The sequence below is a fragment of the Oncorhynchus clarkii genome, chromosome 30, assembly GCF_045791955.1.
Source record: "Oncorhynchus clarkii lewisi isolate Uvic-CL-2024 chromosome 30, UVic_Ocla_1.0, whole genome shotgun sequence".
Taxonomy (NCBI): Eukaryota; Metazoa; Chordata; class Actinopteri; order Salmoniformes; family Salmonidae; genus Oncorhynchus; species Oncorhynchus clarkii.
In genome coordinates, this window is record NC_092176.1 from 13,773,068 (window position 1) to 13,791,281 (window position 18,214).

The 18,214-nt window shown below is 43.9% G+C and overlaps 1 protein-coding gene across 1 annotated transcript; it reads right to left on the reverse strand.

Moving 5' to 3' along the window:
* Nucleotides 1-479: 479 nt before the first annotated feature.
* On the reverse strand, nucleotides 480-13,814 carry LOC139389384 (anaphase promoting complex subunit 5). The gene is made up of 16 exons (XM_071136105.1): nucleotides 13,239-13,814; nucleotides 13,071-13,150; nucleotides 12,858-12,967; nucleotides 12,476-12,722; nucleotides 11,815-11,983; nucleotides 11,482-11,672; nucleotides 11,293-11,374; nucleotides 11,049-11,141; nucleotides 5,308-5,489; nucleotides 4,931-5,066; nucleotides 4,655-4,729; nucleotides 4,344-4,465; nucleotides 3,279-3,386; nucleotides 3,038-3,185; nucleotides 1,055-1,217; nucleotides 480-919 (listed from the first exon to the last, which is right to left on the reverse strand). Exons 1-16 carry the CDS (start codon nucleotides 13,437-13,439, stop codon nucleotides 708-710), a joined length of 2,319 nt encoding a protein of 772 aa, XP_070992206.1. The 5' UTR covers nucleotides 13,440-13,814; the 3' UTR covers nucleotides 480-707.
* Between the last annotated feature and the right edge of the window lie 4,400 nt (nucleotides 13,815-18,214).

An 18,214-nucleotide genomic window follows, 5' to 3' on the forward strand; every position in this document is an offset into this window, starting at 1 on the left:
CATAACTTAAGAGATCCTCAATAGAGCTGCCCATACCATCACAGATGCTATAATTGCAGATGCAAAGACAAGTCCTCTATGTCTATAGTCCAGATCTATTCTATCGACATCCTACAACAGAGGCTATGACTACCTCTAAAGAATCAGATCTCTCTGGTCCTGAATAAAGGATAAACTGTTGTATAACGGTATGTATGCTGAAATTCAAATACTATGTGGGTGCTACTCAAAGAGGTGGTGTGGCGGCATCTAGGTTTCCATATCGAGGCCTCTGGATCCTGCACAGTTATCCATCACGTCCTGAGGGAAACACCTACGTTTGTTGGAACTGCTTTTACTGCAAATAAACATTAAAATTGTAGGGAGGCCCAAACAGGCTGCACTCTTTCTAGTGGTAGTCAGACAAACATTTCATGTGGAACAAATTAGTGATTTTCTTGTTTTCCATTTTGCCAAAAAAAAGCACAACAAACATGAGAAAAGATTACAGAGACTTGAAGTCTGATCTTTATATTGTAGATAGACGATACAAGCTTGCAATGTAAATTGGGAGTGCCCTAAACCAGTGGTTTCTCTACTCTTTAACACACAAGCAATGTTGCAATTTGAACCAAAAGATAGGATAGAATGCGAAGTCCATGACAATGACAGAGTACACCAGTATATGTTCCGGTCTGTGTCGGAGAAGGCGGGGTGGTGATGACTGTTCAGAGTCGCATGGCGACAGCTGCCCCCGGCGCCTGCAGCTCCTGGTCCAGGAGGCGGAACAGCATGGCACATTTGTTGCGCTGGGGGGTTTGTCCAAGGGTGTGGTGCAGCCGGGCCTGCAGGTAGTGGACATCACGGAGACGCTCCTTACAGTCCAGCATGGAGAAGTAGGCTGCAGCCTCTCCCAGCGATTGCACAGCCAGGCCTAAAGCTGGAGGGAGACAACAGGGAGGAAGACTCTGAACGACTCCTGTCTATGTACTTGCATGACAAAGTAATTGTATCTGCAAACATGTACATTTGAGGTAGTGAGTGATATTAAGTTTGTGTTGGGGATGTGTGCTACCTGCATGCCTCTGGCCATTGGACCGGGTCCCAGCCATTGCCATCTGACAGCGGGCTGCCAGGAGCAGAGCTCTGCCCTTATCCATGACCGCTCCGTGGGCCAGGATGGGCTCCATCGCCTCATGAAGGACACCCAGAGCCTGCTCCGGCACTCCCAGCATCAACTGGACAGGGGGAAGGAGAAGAACACAAACTATTTGGAGTTTTTAAATACACTGCTCAAAAAAATAAAGGGAACACTTAAACAACACAATGTAACTCCAAGTCAATCACACTTATGTGAAATCAAACTGTCCACTTAGGAAGCAACACTGATTGACAATAAATTCCACATGCTGTTGTGCAAATGGAATAGACAACAGGTGGAAATTATAGGCAATTAGCAAGACACCCCCAATAAAGGAGTGGTTCTGCAGGTGGTGACAACAGACCACTTCTCAGTTCCTATGCTTCCTGGCTGATGTTTTGGTCACTTTTGAATGCTGCCGGTGCTTTCACTCTAGTGGTAGCATGAGACGGAGTCTACAACCCACACAAGTGGCTCAGGTAGTGCAGCTCATCCAGGATGGCACATCAATGCGAGCTGTGGCAAGAAGGTTTGCTGTGTCTGTCAGCGTAGTGTCCAGAGCATGGAGGCGCTACCAGGAGACAGGCCAGTACATCAGGAGACGTGGAGGAGGCCGTGGGAGGGCAATAACCCAGCAGCAGGACCGCTACCTCCGCCTTTGTGCAAGGAGGAGCAGGAGGAGCACTGCCAGAGCCCTTCAAAATTACCTCCAGCAGGCCACAAATGTGCATGTGTCTGCTCAAACGGTCAGAAACAGACTCCATGAGGGTGGTATGAGGGCCCGACGTTCACAGGTGGGGGTTGTGCTTACAGCCCAACACCGTGCAGGACGTTTGGCATTTGCCAGAGAACACCTAGATTGGCAAATTAGCCACTGGCGCTCTGTGCTCTTCACAGATGAAAGCAGGTTCACACTGAGCACATGTGACAGACGTGACAGAGTCTGGAGACGCAGTGGAGAACGTTCTGCTGTCTGCAACATCCTCCAGCATGACCGGTTTGGCGGTGGGTCAGTCATGGTGTGGGGTGGCATTTCTTTGGGGGGCCGCACAGCCCTCCATGTGCTCGCCAGAGGTAGCCTGACTGCCATTAGGTACCGAGATGAGATCCTCAGACCCCTTGTGAGACCATATGCTGGTGCGGTTGGCCCTGGGTGCCTCCTAATGCAAGACAATGCTAGACCTCATGTGGCTGGAGTGTGTCAGCAGTTCCTGCAAGAGGAAGGCATTGATGCTATGGACTGGCCCGCCCGTTCCCCAGACCTGAATCCAATTGAGCACATCTGGGGCATCATGTCTCGCTCCATCCACCAACGCCACATTGCACCACAGACTGTCCAGGAGTTGGCGGATGCTTTAGTCCAGGTCTGGGAGGAGATCCCTCAGGAGACCATCCGCCACCTCATCAGGAGCATGCCCAGGCGTTGTAGGGAGGTCATACAGGCACGTGGAGGCCACACACACTACTGAGCCTCATTTTGACTTGTTTTAAGGACATTACATCAAAGATGGATCAGCCTGTAGTGTGGTTTTCCACTTTAATTTTGAGTGTGACTCCAAATCCAGACCTCCATGGGTTGATAAATTTGATTGCCATTGATAATTTTTGTGTGATTTTGTTGTCAGCACATTCAACTATGTAAAGAAAAAAAGTATTTAATAAGAATATTTCATTCATTCAGATCTAGGATGTGTTATTTTAGTGTTCCATTTATTTTTTTAGCAGTGTATAACCCAGTTTGAATTTCCTTGTTTTGCCTAGATGTGGGAGTTTACTTTGCATACAATATGCAGTTCTGTCTAAGTTAAGGGGTTTGAAGATGTGTGTGTTAGTATGTGTAGGGGTTTGAGAGAGTTTACGATGGTGTGTTTGCCATAACAGGGTTACATATTGCATGTGCGCGTCTGATGTGCTGACCTGAGTGAAAGCCAGGTGAAGGATGGTCTCGGAGGCCAAGGCCTGTAGGTGGTGCTGTCTGGCCAGGGCCAGGGCCTGCAGCAGGAGAGGAAGGGCTGTGGCAAAACCTGACGACTCCCAATGCAACTCAGCTGTGACCAGCATCACCCTGCACAAGGCATACCAATATGTCTAAAACACATATCTGATAAACAACCCTTACCACAAAAATAGGGAGTCTGTTGTTTCATTTAGAGCCTACCTGATGATCATCTCTGTGTACTTGGTCTTCTCGCAGTACAGCTGCAGCCTCTGCAGGATACTGTACGCTTCAGTAGTCCGGTTCAAGGCCTTCAGCACTTGAGCTTTCCTGTTAACACGACAGATATACACATGGGTCGTTCCACGAAAAGAATGCGGTTTGCGTCCCTTTAATATTTTAAATTGTACACCAATATTGCATTTTAAAAGCCTGTTCTATGAAATGAAGTGGCCTTTAATATAGACCACCTTCAATAAATCTGTTCCTTCGTCAACCCGTGTCACTTCTAGGAAGATTTCAACCCACACACCCCCAAAATGTATACTAGCTTCCTCATCATTGTAAAACCCTGGTTATTTTGTTACTTGGACAAAGTCATTTCTGAAGGTGATTATTTAATGTGATTAGTGATTCATTTACGTCTGTCACTCATTTTAAGGTCAACACTGTTACATTAATTGAACTCAAATTTGAATCTGGTGAAACTACTTCATTTTAAAATATTTGGTTTCAAAAGAAAAATGTAACATTAATAGTTAAATCATAGTGTAAAAAAGCAGGTGATCTGGTTCTACTCTTTTTGGCAATTTTCTGGTGTTCTGTGGTGGAAAACTGAGCGTGTCGAGAATAACATGTCAACCCTGTTACCCATAGATAGACAGGCTTGAAACGTTTTAGCAATGTCACATTTTTTTGTGGAGCTTACATTCAGTTGCCCCTCCCTGAGGTACATAACAAGCTTTCATTGTGCCTGTCACAAGAGGATTTGTGGCTGATTTAATATGAAATCATCAACCCTGTTACAGTCAACCCTGTTCCTTTTTCTGCCACTTAGTATAGTCTTATTTATTTGTATCTCTTGAGATGGGAAAAAGTGTGTCTCATCAAGTTGAACATGTGCTCTTTATGACAATGTTCAAATTAGGTGAAATCAAAACGTTTTTGGGGACCAAGTTACACTTCTCAAAAGCCACTGAATTTGTGGAAAGCCCCACATACAGATAGCTACAGCACTGGAAGACTGTGTAAAGGTGTTCTATGTTCTGAGTCATGACCCTTCCTTACCTATAAAGACCCTCCGTTTTGTTCAAGGCAGCAATGGCTGTGACATGGGGCTCTGCCAAGTGGTATTTCCCATCATTCATAGCTCTGTCAAACTGGATCTTGAGGTCACAGAGCATCCACAGCTGGGTGACAGAACACAAAACATTACAGTGAACAGCCCACCTCATACCAGCCATGTCAGTGTCATCGCCTTTGAAAAGAAGACAATGGCGTTTCTGTGTACCGCAGCAATAGGAAAGTGCTAAACATGGGGATCGAGGCCAAGTCTAAAGTTGATGGATAGAGAAGAGCAGGAGTTCAGAATGGCTCACCTTGGCATGTTGGGTGTGAGGTGGAAACTGCTCCTTCAGATGCTTCAGGACCTCAGACACAGCCCCATACAGGCCCTGGAGGGAGGGAGACAGGGCCATGTAACTGGTGCAGGCCTCACCCACAGCCTACACAAGTGCACATCTCCTGAGCTTAATTTGGATCACATCATTGGTTAGGAAACGGCCCTGAGTGACTAAATGAGCACGGAGGGAGACGTGACAGAGGGACTGAAGCCAAAGAGAAAGAGGTGGGATGAGGTGTACCAACTACAGTACCTGTTCAGCATGAAGCTCAGCCAGGTGGCAGAGGGCCACAGCAAAGGCCTCTGTGTTGTTCTGCTGGACCCCAAAGTTAACCTGCTCCAGGCTATTCATGTTCAGGAGGAGCTGGGCCTGCTGCTGAGCCATGGTGCTGGAAGAACACATACGTTTAACAGGACATGAATGTTGGAGACATGCAGTCAGTGAATGTGTGTTGGATTAATTAAATTAGTCAAGACTGGATATCAATAATTGACATTCACTCTTTTTTTCTTACCAATCGAGTAAAAAACAGGTTTCATACTGAAAGATAAACTTACTGGTTGGGATTGTTTATGTTCAGTGTGGATTCTGATTGTCAGGGAGGATCAGGATGCGTGAAGGAGACCCACCTCTTGCCATACATCCTCCATATGGACGTAGTCTGAGCCAGGCTGATGTCTATGAGCTCTGACAGGCTGTGCTTCCAGTGCAGGATGTCTGTGTCCTTCAGAGCGTCCATCAGCTCATGGGCTGTCTTGCCCTGGACCGCCCCCTGCTGGACCAGGGACTGAATGCCAAGAGACACCAGGTACTGAGAAGGAGAGAGAGAGTGAAGGTAATTTGAGGCTTAGTAAACACCTGGCTCTACTGAACTCCCATAGCCTGACCTCTCAGTTTCAAACCTAAGGGCAGACCCATCGTTGCCAGTACTGACTCTTCTAGAGCCACTCTCCAAATGTGTTGATTCTTTCATTAAGCCTATTGTGGAAAAACTCCCCGCATACATCAAAGATTCTACAGATGTAATTAATAAAATATCAGAACAGTCTAATCTCCCTGACATCATCATATTGGCTGCATTTGATCTAGAGAGGCTCTACACAAATATCTCTCATGGAAAAGCCCCAGATGCACTGGGATATTACAGGACCGTGAAGGAGCAATGTCACCACCTAATGAATTAATCTGTGAACAGCTTCTCTAGTTTTCAATCGCAACTATACTGAACAAAAATATAAATGCAGCAATTTCAAAGATTTTACTGAGTTACAGTTCATATAAGGATAGCAGTCAATTGAAAAAAATTCATTAGGCCCTAATCTATGGATTTCACATGACTGGGCAGGGGTGTAGCCATGAGTGGTCCATGGAGGGCATAGGCCCACCCACTTGGCAGCCAGGCCCATCCACTGGGGAGCCAAGTCCAGCCAATCAGAATACATTTTTCCCCACAAAAGGACTTTATTAGAGACAGAAATCCCCCCCCCATGATGATCTCATATGAAGAAGCCGGATGTGGAGGTCCTGTGCTGGTGTGGTTACATGTGGTCTGCGGTTGGACATTCGTCAAAAACTACATTGAATGCAGCTTATGGTAGAGAAGTGAACATTCAATTATCTGGCAACAGCTCAGGTGGACATTCCTGCAGTCAGCATGCCAATGGCACGCTACTGCAAAACTTGACACATCTGTGGCATTGTGTTGTGTGACAAAACAGCACATTTTAAAGTGGTCTTCACTGTCCCCAGCACAAGGTGCACCTGTGTAATGACCATGCTGTATAATCAGCTTATTGATATGCCACACCTGTCAGGTGGATTAATTATATTGGCTAAGGGGAAATGCTCACTAACAGCGAAGTAAACATATTTGTGCACAGAATGGGAGAAATGTGTTTTTTGTGCGTATGGAACATTCCTGGCATTTTCTATTTCAGTACAAAAGCTGAAGAACATACACACATCCAGGTACATTCTGCAGGTGCTGGAGATGTAGGCAAAGCCTTGGAAAATAAAAAGGCAAAACACTGCTGCTCATGCTCCTAGGTGATTTTATGTCCAACGACAACAATGTCTGATGAAGACCTAAGGGTCTAAACGTTATAAATTGTTTTTTAAATTACCTGGGAGCATGAGCAGCATTTTCCTATCTGTTTTATTTCAGCTCATGAAACATGGGACCAACACTTCACAAGTTGCGTTTATTTTTGTTCAGTGTAAATTCCCACCCAAAGCCTTTATGATTAAAAACAGTGATCAAGAACCCCCCACACCTTTTTCATCTACAAACGAGGCCCCGATCTTCGCAGTAGAATGGTTCAAGCCAGCCTCTACACACGGGTTCTAAACAAACCCTCCTTACTCCCCGGAGAGAAGGAAATTACGCCTGTAGTTATGGTGCTCAGTGCAACACCAAAAAAAGAACTGAGTTCCGACACCCTAGGTCTGGAAATATATGTAGTGTTAAAGGGCCTATCACATGCAATACAAAATATGTGATTTCTAGCCTACACTGTGTTTGTGATAACATGTACATGGGCAAGACATCCAGAAGCTTGAAACAGAGCTCTTTTTGTTCACTTATTCTATAAGACGCAAGGATGAAAATGACCACGTTGCTTTTCACTTTATCCAGTGCGTCTTCTCAATGCCCTGGAATTGTAGAGGTGTGTCACCAGGAGGAGATAATGACAGTTAACTCTGCTGGAGAGAACTCCTCTGGATTCATACTTTAGGCGCCGTTATGACACAATGAGGATTTTGATAGGAGTGTCATGTTGTAATTCTTGTCATCATCTTAGCATCACACCCAACCCCTTCACTGGTATGAGGGTGTCCTGTATTCAAGATGGCTCTAGTGGCCCGATACTTACCCAACAGGTTACCTTAAAATGTTATCTACTTGTTTTCTAGATTTCTTCTGGTTCTACATATGTACAGTGCATTCGGAAAGTAATCAGACACCTTCCCCTTTCCCACATTTTGTGCGGTTACAGCCGGATTCAAAAATGTACTAAATTAAAATCGACACAACACCCCACAATGACAAAGCGAAAACAGGTTAGAAATGTTTGCTAATTTATAAAAATATATTTATATTTAAATACCTTATTTACATTAATATTCAGACCCTTTGCTATGAGCTCCTGTTTCCATTGATCATCCTTGAGATTTCTACAACTTGATTGGATGCCACGTGGTAAATTTATTTGGATACGATTTGGAAAGGCACACACCTGTCTATATAAGGTCCCACCGTTGTTAGTGCATGTCAGAGCAAAAAACAAACCATGAGGTTGAAGGACAGGATTGTGTAGAGGCACAGATCTGGAGGAAAGTACAAAAACATTCATGCAGCACTGAAGGTCACTGAAGTTTGGAACCACCAAGACTCTTCCTAGAGCTGGCCGCCCGGCCAAACTGACCAATCGGGGGAGAAGGGCCTTGGTCAGGGAGGTGACCAAGAACTCAATGGTCACTGACAGAGCTCCAGAGTCCCTCTGTGGGATGGGAGAAACTTCCAGAAAGACAACAGTCTCTGCAGCACTCCACCAATCAGGCCTTTATGGTAGAGTGGCCAGACAGAAGCAGTCACTCAGTAAAAGCCACATGACAGCCCGCTTGGAGTTTGTCAAAAGGCAACTAAAGGACTCTCAGACCAGGAGAACCAAGATTAAACTCTTTGGCCTGAATGCCAAGCGTCACGTCTGGAGGAATCCTGGCACCATTCCTACGGTGAAGCATGGTGGTGGCAGTATCATGCTGTGGGGATATTTTTCTGATTGAAAGAGGAACCCTACCTGACACCCTAGACCCACTCCAATTTGCTTACCGCCCAAATAGGTCCACAGAGGATGCAATCTCAACCACACTGCCCTAACCCATCTGGACAAGAGGAATACCTATGTGAGAATGCTGTTCATCGACTACAGCTCGGCATTCAACACCATAGTACCCTCCAAGCTCGTCATCAAGCTCGAGACCCTGGGTCTCGACCCCGCCCTGTGCAACTGGGTACTGGACTTCCTGACGGGCCGCCCCCAGGTGGTGAGGGTAGGCAACAACATCTCCCCCCCGCTGATCCTCAACACTGGGGCCCCACAAGGGTGCGTTCTGAGCCCTCTCCTGTACTCCCTGTTCACCCACGACTGCATGGCCACGCACGCCTCCAACTCAATCATCAAGTTTGCGGACGACACAACAGTGGTAGGCTTGATTACCAACAACGACGAGACGGCCTACAGGGAGGAGGTGAGGGCCCTCGGAGTGTGGTGTCAGGAAAATAACCTCACACTCAACGTCAACAAAACTAAGGAGATGATTGTGGACTTCAGGAAACAGCAGAGGGAACACCCCCCTATCCACATCGATGGAACAGTAGTGGAGAGGGTAGCAAGTTTTAAGTTCCTCGGCATACACATCACAGACAAACTGAATTGGTCCACTCACACAGACGGCATTGTGAAGAAGGCGCAGCAGCGCCTCTTCAACCTCAGGAGGCTGAAGAAATTCGGCTTGTCACCAAAAGCACTCACAAACTTCTACAGATGCACAATCGAGAGCATCCTGGCGGGCTGTATCACCGCCTGGTACGGCAACTGCTCCGCCCTCAACCGTAAGGCTCTCCAGAGGGTAGTGAGGTCTGCACAACGCATCACCGGGGGCAAACTACCTGCCCTCCAGGACACCTACACCACCCAATGTCACAGGAAGGCCATAAAGATCATCAAGGACATCAACCACCCGAGCCACTGCCTGTTCACCCCGCTATCATCCAGAAGGCGAGGTCAGTACAGGTGCATCAAAGCTGGGACCGAGAGACTGAAAAACAGCTTCTATCTCAAGGCCATCAGACTGTTAAACAGCCACCACTAACATTGAGTGGCTGCTGCCAACACACTGACACTGACTCAACTCCAGCCACTTTAATAATGGGAATTGATGGGAAATTATGTAAATATATCACTAGCCACTTTAAACAATGCTACCTTATATAATGTTACTTACCCTACATTATTCATCTCATATGTATACGTATATACTGTACTCTATATCATCGACTGTATTCTTATGTAATACATGTATACTAGCCACTTTAACTATGCCACTTTGTTTACATACTCATCTCATATGTATATACTGTACTCGATACCATCTACTGTAACTTGCCTATGCTGCTCTGTACCATCACTCATTCATATATCCTTATGTACATATTCTTTATCCCCTTACACTGTGTACAAGACAGTAGTTTGGAATTGTTAGTTAGATTACTTGTTATCACTGCATTGTCGGAACTAGAAGCACAAGCATTTCGCTACACTCGCATTAACATCTGCTAACCATGTGTATGTGACAAATAAAATTTGATTTGAAGTACAGAGAGATCCTTGATGAAAACCTGCTCCAGAGAGCTCGAGACGTCAGACTGGGGTGAAGGTTCACCTTCCAACAGGAAAACGACCCCAAGCACACAGCCAAGACAACGCAGTAGTGGCTTCGGGACAAGTCTCTGAATGTCCTTGAGTGACCCAGACAGAGCCTGCCCTTAACAGCAACACTCACTATCCATCATGATAGAGCTTGAGAGGATCTGCTGAGAAGAATGGGGAAAAACTCCCAAATACAGGTGTGCCAAGCTTGTAGTGTCATACCCAAGAAGACTCGAGGCTGTAATCGTTGCCAAAGCACTGAGTAATAAAGGGTCTGAATACTTATGTAAATGTGATATTTCCATATTAAATGTTTTATAAATTATAAACGTATAAAATGTTTTGCCTTGTCATTATGGGGTATTGTGTGTAGATTGATTGATCCATTTTAGAATAAGGCTGTAACATAACGTGGAAAAAGTCAAGGGGTCTGTATACTTATGCACTGTACTTAGTGTTGTATACATTTTCCTTTTCTTATGACATTTCTCAGCTTTATTGCTCTGAGAGTATGGGTTCCTTATGCTAACACCACATTCCCTGTGTATGTTTTTATTCTAGTAGAAATACACCTATAACATTTGTTCTATCCTGAAATTCTATCTGATATTATGACAACTTGTGGCCGTTGTGGGTACTTTAGGTGTTGTGGGTACCCACAGGTCTGCAATTACTTCTGGCTCGCTGTGTGGCCTTACCTGTCCCACTATTGTTTGTGGAGATATGCTCGGATGAAGGTCGACTGACCAAAAGCTCAGCTATAATTTAAATAAATTTGCTTCTGGCTGGAAGTGTGCATAGACATTCCTGTTTCGCCTCCAGCACCTTCACAAATCAGCTTTGGGTGTGCGGTAGATTCGGACTATTATCTGAATCTATTGCATAAAACCGTACGAGAACCTGGAGTGCGCCAGTCTGCACGCTCATGCTATTCTTACCGGTAGACAGAAGTGGGCAGCCATTTTCACTGAGTCCTCAGTTAGCACAGAACTGTCAGATCCTTTCATCTGTTCAAGGGTATAAAGCCAACTCTGAAAGAGATGCAAATACATTAGACGATTTCACAGATAAAGTATTGGTGCTGAGAAAGTGGTACAAGGTATAGACACGGACCAACCTTGACTACCCATATTGTGTAAATACTCCATGTTGAGCATAGAACATGAAAGTAAAAGCTCCTACCAGGCAATGCTGCAGGCACACGTGATCGTTGGACTCCTGGGCGATGCGGATAGCTTCCTGTAGAGCCAGGTCAGCCTGTTGACTGATTTAAGAGATATATTGATTCTTGTCAAATGAAAAATCACCTCTTGCATAGATAAACTGCAACTGATTGACAGACTTTCCATATCTACGCCCACTACTACTCACTAGTGTCCAAAGCGACAATGCAGTGCTGCCAGGTTGAGGGCAGCGTAGCGGAGACTTCTCCCATAGCCTTCGTCCCCGTTGCTCTTTCCCTCGCTCCCTGACAGGATGAGGCGGTCAAAGTAATGTAACAGACTGTGGGTGGAGATGAAGATGTCCTGGACTCGCATGCTGTTCAGGTAGCTCAGGTAATGCTGCAGACACAAAACAGCTGCCTCAAGCACAATCAGGTTGACCAAAAATCACTCAAACGCTCACTTTCTTTATGCTCCACACAAATTTCCTGTCAGGTTTGTTTGAGTGAGTCCATAATATTAACTGATAGTAGAGCCTCACCGCCTCAGCAAAGTCAGGGTTGAACTTGAGCATGTTGTTCAGCTCGTCCTGCAGGGCAGATGGCTTCAGGGCTTTGTTCTCGTCATTCTTTAGAAGGTACGCTTGTCTAGCAAGAAAGTACTCTGCTTGCTTCTGCGAGAGTGGGCCTCTGCTTGGGGCATCCTCATTTCTATAGAAAGAAAAGTAGCAAATAAGGAAAAAGAACAATATGCAAAGGATAAACTGATGACCATCACACTGATGAGAATGATTACTACATGTCATGCCTGGTGTTCAACCTTCCCAAGGTCTCCCATGTCACCCCGCTCCTCTGCACACTCCACTGGCTTCAAGTCGAAGCTTGCATCCACTACAAGACCATGGTACTTGCCTACAGAGCAGCAAGGGGAACTGCCCCTTCCTACCTTCAGGTTATGCTCAAACCCTACACCCCAAACCGAGTACTCCACTCTACAACCTCAGGTCTCTTGGATGTTCCACCTATATGCGGGTCAGCTCCCGCTCAACCCAATCAAAGCACTTCTCTTCCTAGAACCCCAATGGTGAAACCAGCTTCCCCCTGAAGCTAGAAAAGCAGAGTCCCTGCCCATCTTCCAATATTTACAACCTATTCCCTCTACTACCACCTCTTATTTTACTTATTCAAGTGAATTATACAAACCTTAGCTCAGACTCATGCAGCGGTGCAGTATCCAGCTCCTCCTTCTCCATCCTCTCCCCTACGTTGTCCTCTGTGCTGGTGAGGTCCATGTCAGAGTCATCTGCAGCCAGGGCAGGCAGCCCCACCTGGACATCACCTGGCTGGGCGTAGTGACTGTGGTAGTACTGCTGCAGGGCTTTGTACAGTTTGTACACCTGGCTGAAGGACAGCTTGTTGTAGGCCAGGAGCATGTGTCTCATGAACAGGCCTGAGAAAACAAAGTCAAGGTCATGATGATAAAACCTCAAATCTGTCAAATTCATATAGCACCACTAACTAAACACGATGCTCCATTGATCCAACCTTTGGACTTCCAAATCAAATTATGCTTACTATTACTCACCAACAACACTGGTCTTATACGCCTCAGAATCAATAGCGCTGAAAGGAGTGGGGAGGGTGGCAAAGAAATATTCCATGTCCTTCAGCTCTCCATCAGCCATTTCATGTAACCTGTTAAGAGAAAATGTGTGTGATGAAAGAGCAGACAACATGCATCACTGACCTTCTACACTAGACATAGGCCACAGCAATTGGGTCAAGGACTCATCCATACCGGAGTTTCACAGCATATGCTGTTTGAGGGCAACATTCTTCCACAGTCTTCAGGAATTGGTCAAGAGTCAAGTCTGGACCCTGATAGACAGACAAACCTTTGATAAAGAAAAGCAAGCAATTGACAGTGGAAAGTAGAAGTTGTAAGGTAATCAATAGCTATTCCAACCTGTTGTAGAGGCAGGATGAGTTTGTTCAAGCGCCTTCTTTCCTGAAGAGCAATTGGTTTTGACGTGGTCATCTCGTACAGCAAGGCCAGCACAGAGATTTTATACGGAGTCACCCAATCTTTGATGCCAAACACATTGGCATGGACCACCCCATTGGTCATCATTGGGTTGAAATACAAACTTTCATGTACGCTCGCCATTGTTTGAATTGGAAAGTTAACTCGCTAGCTAGCTTGCTAAATAGTATAAAACTACATTTCAACAGCCTTGTGTGAAGTCAAATAATCAAGAAAAACATGCAACAATTCGCAAACCATATTACCGAGCTAGCTAACGTTAGCTAAACTGATATTCCTTGCTAGCTAAACACGCTAGCTTGCTATCTAACTCCTTGAGTAGCTAACTATCTTATATTTTTGTGAGCAATTTTGTAGCCAGATGCCTAATGTTATTTCAAGTCTGCCACATATGGCAATATTGCCAGTATTATTTTGGTAACAAACTGCATGAATATTAGAACATGGTTTACTACCCCGTCGCTTTTGCTTCAAACTGCCCTCCTTCTGTCCCTATTTAATGACGTTCCGACATGGCCACGCCCCTAGAGTGGATTGCAGTCATCGATTGGTCCCATCAGCACAACAAAAAGCTCACACAAATGTATTTTCGAATACATTATTTTAATATGATGGATATCGTCTTCTCCATAAAATGTTAGGTTTTCCATAGTATCATCAGTTCCCTTCATGTAGGTCAGACCTACTTATTCAAGGGCATCGTTTTTATATCCTAATTGTACATATCCCATGTCAAATATACCTCACACAATTTAGACTTACATTTGACTTATTAGACACTCTTAACCAGAGCAACTCACAGTAATGAGAGCATACATTTTCTCTACGTCATCATACTGGTATCCCGTGGGACTCGAACACACAACCCTGACATTGCAAGCACCATGATCTACAAACTGAGATACACAGGACTCACCTCTTGACATGCATTTTTATTAACAAAACAACAAACATCAACAACCAAAAGAGGAATAGTCACACAAAAAAAGCATACATACAAACCTTTTACATTGCCAGGAATCCTAAACAAACCAATCATGTTCATTAATAATACTAGAGGTTTTAATTGCCTTTTAGTTTTTTAAAAAATAAAGTAGTGCCATATTGTCAGTGGTGTAAAATACTTAAGTAAAAACACTTTAAAGTACTACTTAAGTCGTTTTTGGGGGTATCTATAGTTTACTATTTATATTTTGGGCAACTTGTACTTCTACATACCTAAATAAAATTATGTACTTTTTACTCCTTACATTTTCCCTGACACCCAAAAGTCCTTGTTACATTTTGAATGCTTAGCAAGACAGAAAAATGGTCAAATTCACACACATATCGAGAGAACATGCCTGGTCATCCCTACTGCCTCTGATCTGGCGACTCACTAAACACAAATGCTTGGTTTGTAAATGATATGTGAGTGTTTGAGTGTGACTTTCAATTTTACTTGAGTCATTTTTTATGAAGGTATCTTTACTTTTACTCCAGTATGACAATTGGGTACTTTTTCCACCACTGCATATTGTTAAAATTAATTTATAAAGTAAAAAAAAGTTAGGTTTTAAATCAGACCATTTGCATTTTATGATCTGACATTTACTTGTTATTATTAGCTGTTGAATTAAATATACTACATCTGTTTTTTTTATTTTTAATACATTTGCTTTGTCATTATAGGGCACATTGTGTGTAGATTGTTGAGGATGTTTTGTTTTTGATTAATTTTTTAATAAAGCTGTAATGTAACAAAATGTGGAAAAAGTCAAGGGGTCTATATACTTTCCGAAAGCACTGTACTTCAGAATCCAATTTATTTAAAAAGTTTTATTTAGAGTATTGAAATCTAAAACCCTGTTCTTGGGTATTATTGAGAAGATCTTTCCGTAGATAGTGAGGCTTCTTAGTCCTTCACAATTGTAGGGGGCAATTCAAGTGATAATGAGTCATTGTCACGTTCGTCGTATGAGTGAGACCAAGGCGCAACGTGAGTAGAGTTCCACATAATTTTAATAAATCTAAACTCTGAACACAACAACCAACCAACCAGCCAGCCAGCCAACCAGCCAGCCAGCCAACCAACCAACCAACCAACCAACCAACCAACCAACCAACCAACCAACCAACCCTACTGATGTGCACTAAGGCAAATATACATAGATAGACAAGATCCCACACCAGAAAGTGGGAAAAGGTGCTGCCTAAATATGATCCCCAATCAGAGACAACGATAAACACCTGTCTCTGATTGGGAACCATATCAGGCCAACATAGAAATGCACAACATAGAATGCCCACCCCAAATCACACCCTGACCTAACCAAATAGAGAAATAAAACGTCTCTCTAAGGTCAGGGCGTGACAGTCATAAACCGACCTACCATACAATTAAATATATTCTAGTACATTTATTTTTTGTTTTCTCAATAATGGGGTTAAACTTCAAATTACTCCTTTGTTTTTCATCCTTGCATATAACAATACCAAGATAAGTAACCTTATCTTTAATTGGGATACCATATTCTTCCTGTAAAACACAGTCCTTGAGTGGAAATAAGACTGACTTATATTCATTTCCAAAAATGATACCAAGGAAAACTGTTCAATACAGGAAACTGCTTTGGAGACCTCATTCCTGTCTCTCAAAAATATGGTGGTATCATCAGCCAGTTGACACAATTCTAATTCCATGCCAAGTGCTGAAATACATTGAAAATTCCCATTATTGATATGAAGAGCCATAAATTGAGTAACCAATAAAAATGAAAATGGACAACTTCCCTCTTTGATACAGTATATTGCCTACTCTCGATATAAACATTATGTTGTTTTAGGTGAACTGTAGTCAGCAGAGGGCCCCCAAATCCATTGGTAATGCATTACATCAGTGTCTTTTTAGAAACAGCTGCACTGAAATCCCTGATTGTCATTCTGTTCAAGAACATACTACAAGAATGATCTGCTTTCGTCCACTATTTCCCATATTTTTCCCCAGGTGGGTACACAGGCCCTACAAATCAACATTCAGGGCCTCTAAGAAAAACATTCAATTAAAATCAATTAAATCCAAATGTTGGGGCATGTATTTCATTATTTTTCTATGGGGGAACAACAGTGCGGCTCTGTCTATAGAGTGATAGTGGAAGCACTATAGACCACATACACTAATGTTAGCAGATATTAATTTAATTGGACTATTTCAGATTACTACTAGCAAGAGTGTATATCAGAGAAGATATTTACTTTAAGAAATTCCTGTACAAATCAGGTTTAAAATAATGACCGGGCTCTCTCTAATAACCAAGCACAAAGCACTTGGGCTCCAGAGTGGCGCAGTGGTCTAAGGCACTGCTTCTCAGTGCCACAGGTGTCACTACAGACCCTGGTTTGATTACACGCTGTATGACAACCAGATGTGATTGGGAGTCATAGGGTGGCGCACAATTAGCATAAAAGTAGACATCATGCAAAACCACAAGTCCCTGCAAGCTCCTGCACGTCATCTCTAGCTGACACCTTTGCTAACAGGTATTGTGTCAGTTTAAAATGTACACAAGACAGTTCACAGAATTGTCAATTAAAAGAAATATAGCCAATGTACTATGACTTACTGTAGTACTCTATACACATGCTGTGTTCAACCAATTTCAGAGTTTCCTAGTTCCTGACTAGCACATAAATGTGGCAGAAGTTGGTAAAGAGCAACTACATAATTTTGAAGTTGACTGCAGTCAAAACTTCATGACCTTTAATCACGTGGTTTTTGTAAAGTTAATGCAGTCAGTCATGTAGGCACACAGGCAAGGATATTACTGCCAGTAAGATTGCACCTAAATCAACCATTTATCGGATCATCAAGAACTTCAAGGAGAGCGGTTCAATTGTTGTGAAAAAGGCCTCAGGGCGCCCAAGAAAGTCCAGCAAGCGCCAGGACCTTCTCCTAAAGTTGATTCAGCTGCGGGATCGGGGCACCATCAGTACAGAGCCTGCTCAGGAATGGCAGCAGGCAGGTGTGAGTACATCTGCACACACAGTGAGGCGAAGACTTTTAGAGGATGGCCTGGTGTCAAAGAAGGGCAGCAAAGAAACCACTTCTCTCCAGGAAAAACATTAGGGACAGACTGATATTCTGCAAAAGGTACAGGGATTGGACTGCTGAGGACTTTGGTAAAGTCATTTTCTCTGATGAATCCCCTTTCCGATTGCTTGGGGCATCGGGAAAAAAAGCTTGTCTGGAGAAGACAAGGTGAGCGCTACCATCAGTCCTGTGCCATGCCAACAGTAAAGCATCCTGAGACCATTCATGTGTGGGGTTGCTTCTCAGCCAAGGGAGTGGGCTCACTCACAAATTTGCCTAAGAACACAGCCATGAATAAAGAATGGTACCAACACATCCTCCGAGAGCAACTTCTCCCAACCATCCAGGAACAGTTTGGTGACAAACAATGCCTTTTCCAGCATGATGGAGCACCTTGCCATAAGGCAAAATTGATAACTAAGTGGCTCGGGGAACAAAACATCAATATTTTGGGTCCATGGCCAGGAAACTCCCCAGACCTTAATCCCATTGAGAGCTTGTGGTCAACCCTCAAGAGGCGGATGGGCAAAAAAAATAAAAATCTGACAAGCTCCAGGCATTGATGATGCAAGAATGGGCCCAGATGTTACTTGACAGCATGCCAGGGCGGTTTGCAGAGGTCTTGAAAAAGAAGGGTCAACATTGCAAATATTGACTCTTTGCATCAACTTCATGTAAAAGCCTTTGACACTTATGAAATGCTTGTAATTATACTTCAGTATTCCATTGTAACATCTGACAAAAAAATCTAAAGAGACTGAAGCAGCAAACTTTGTGGAAATTAATATTTGTGTCGTTCTCAAAACTTTTGGCCACGACTGTACTTGAC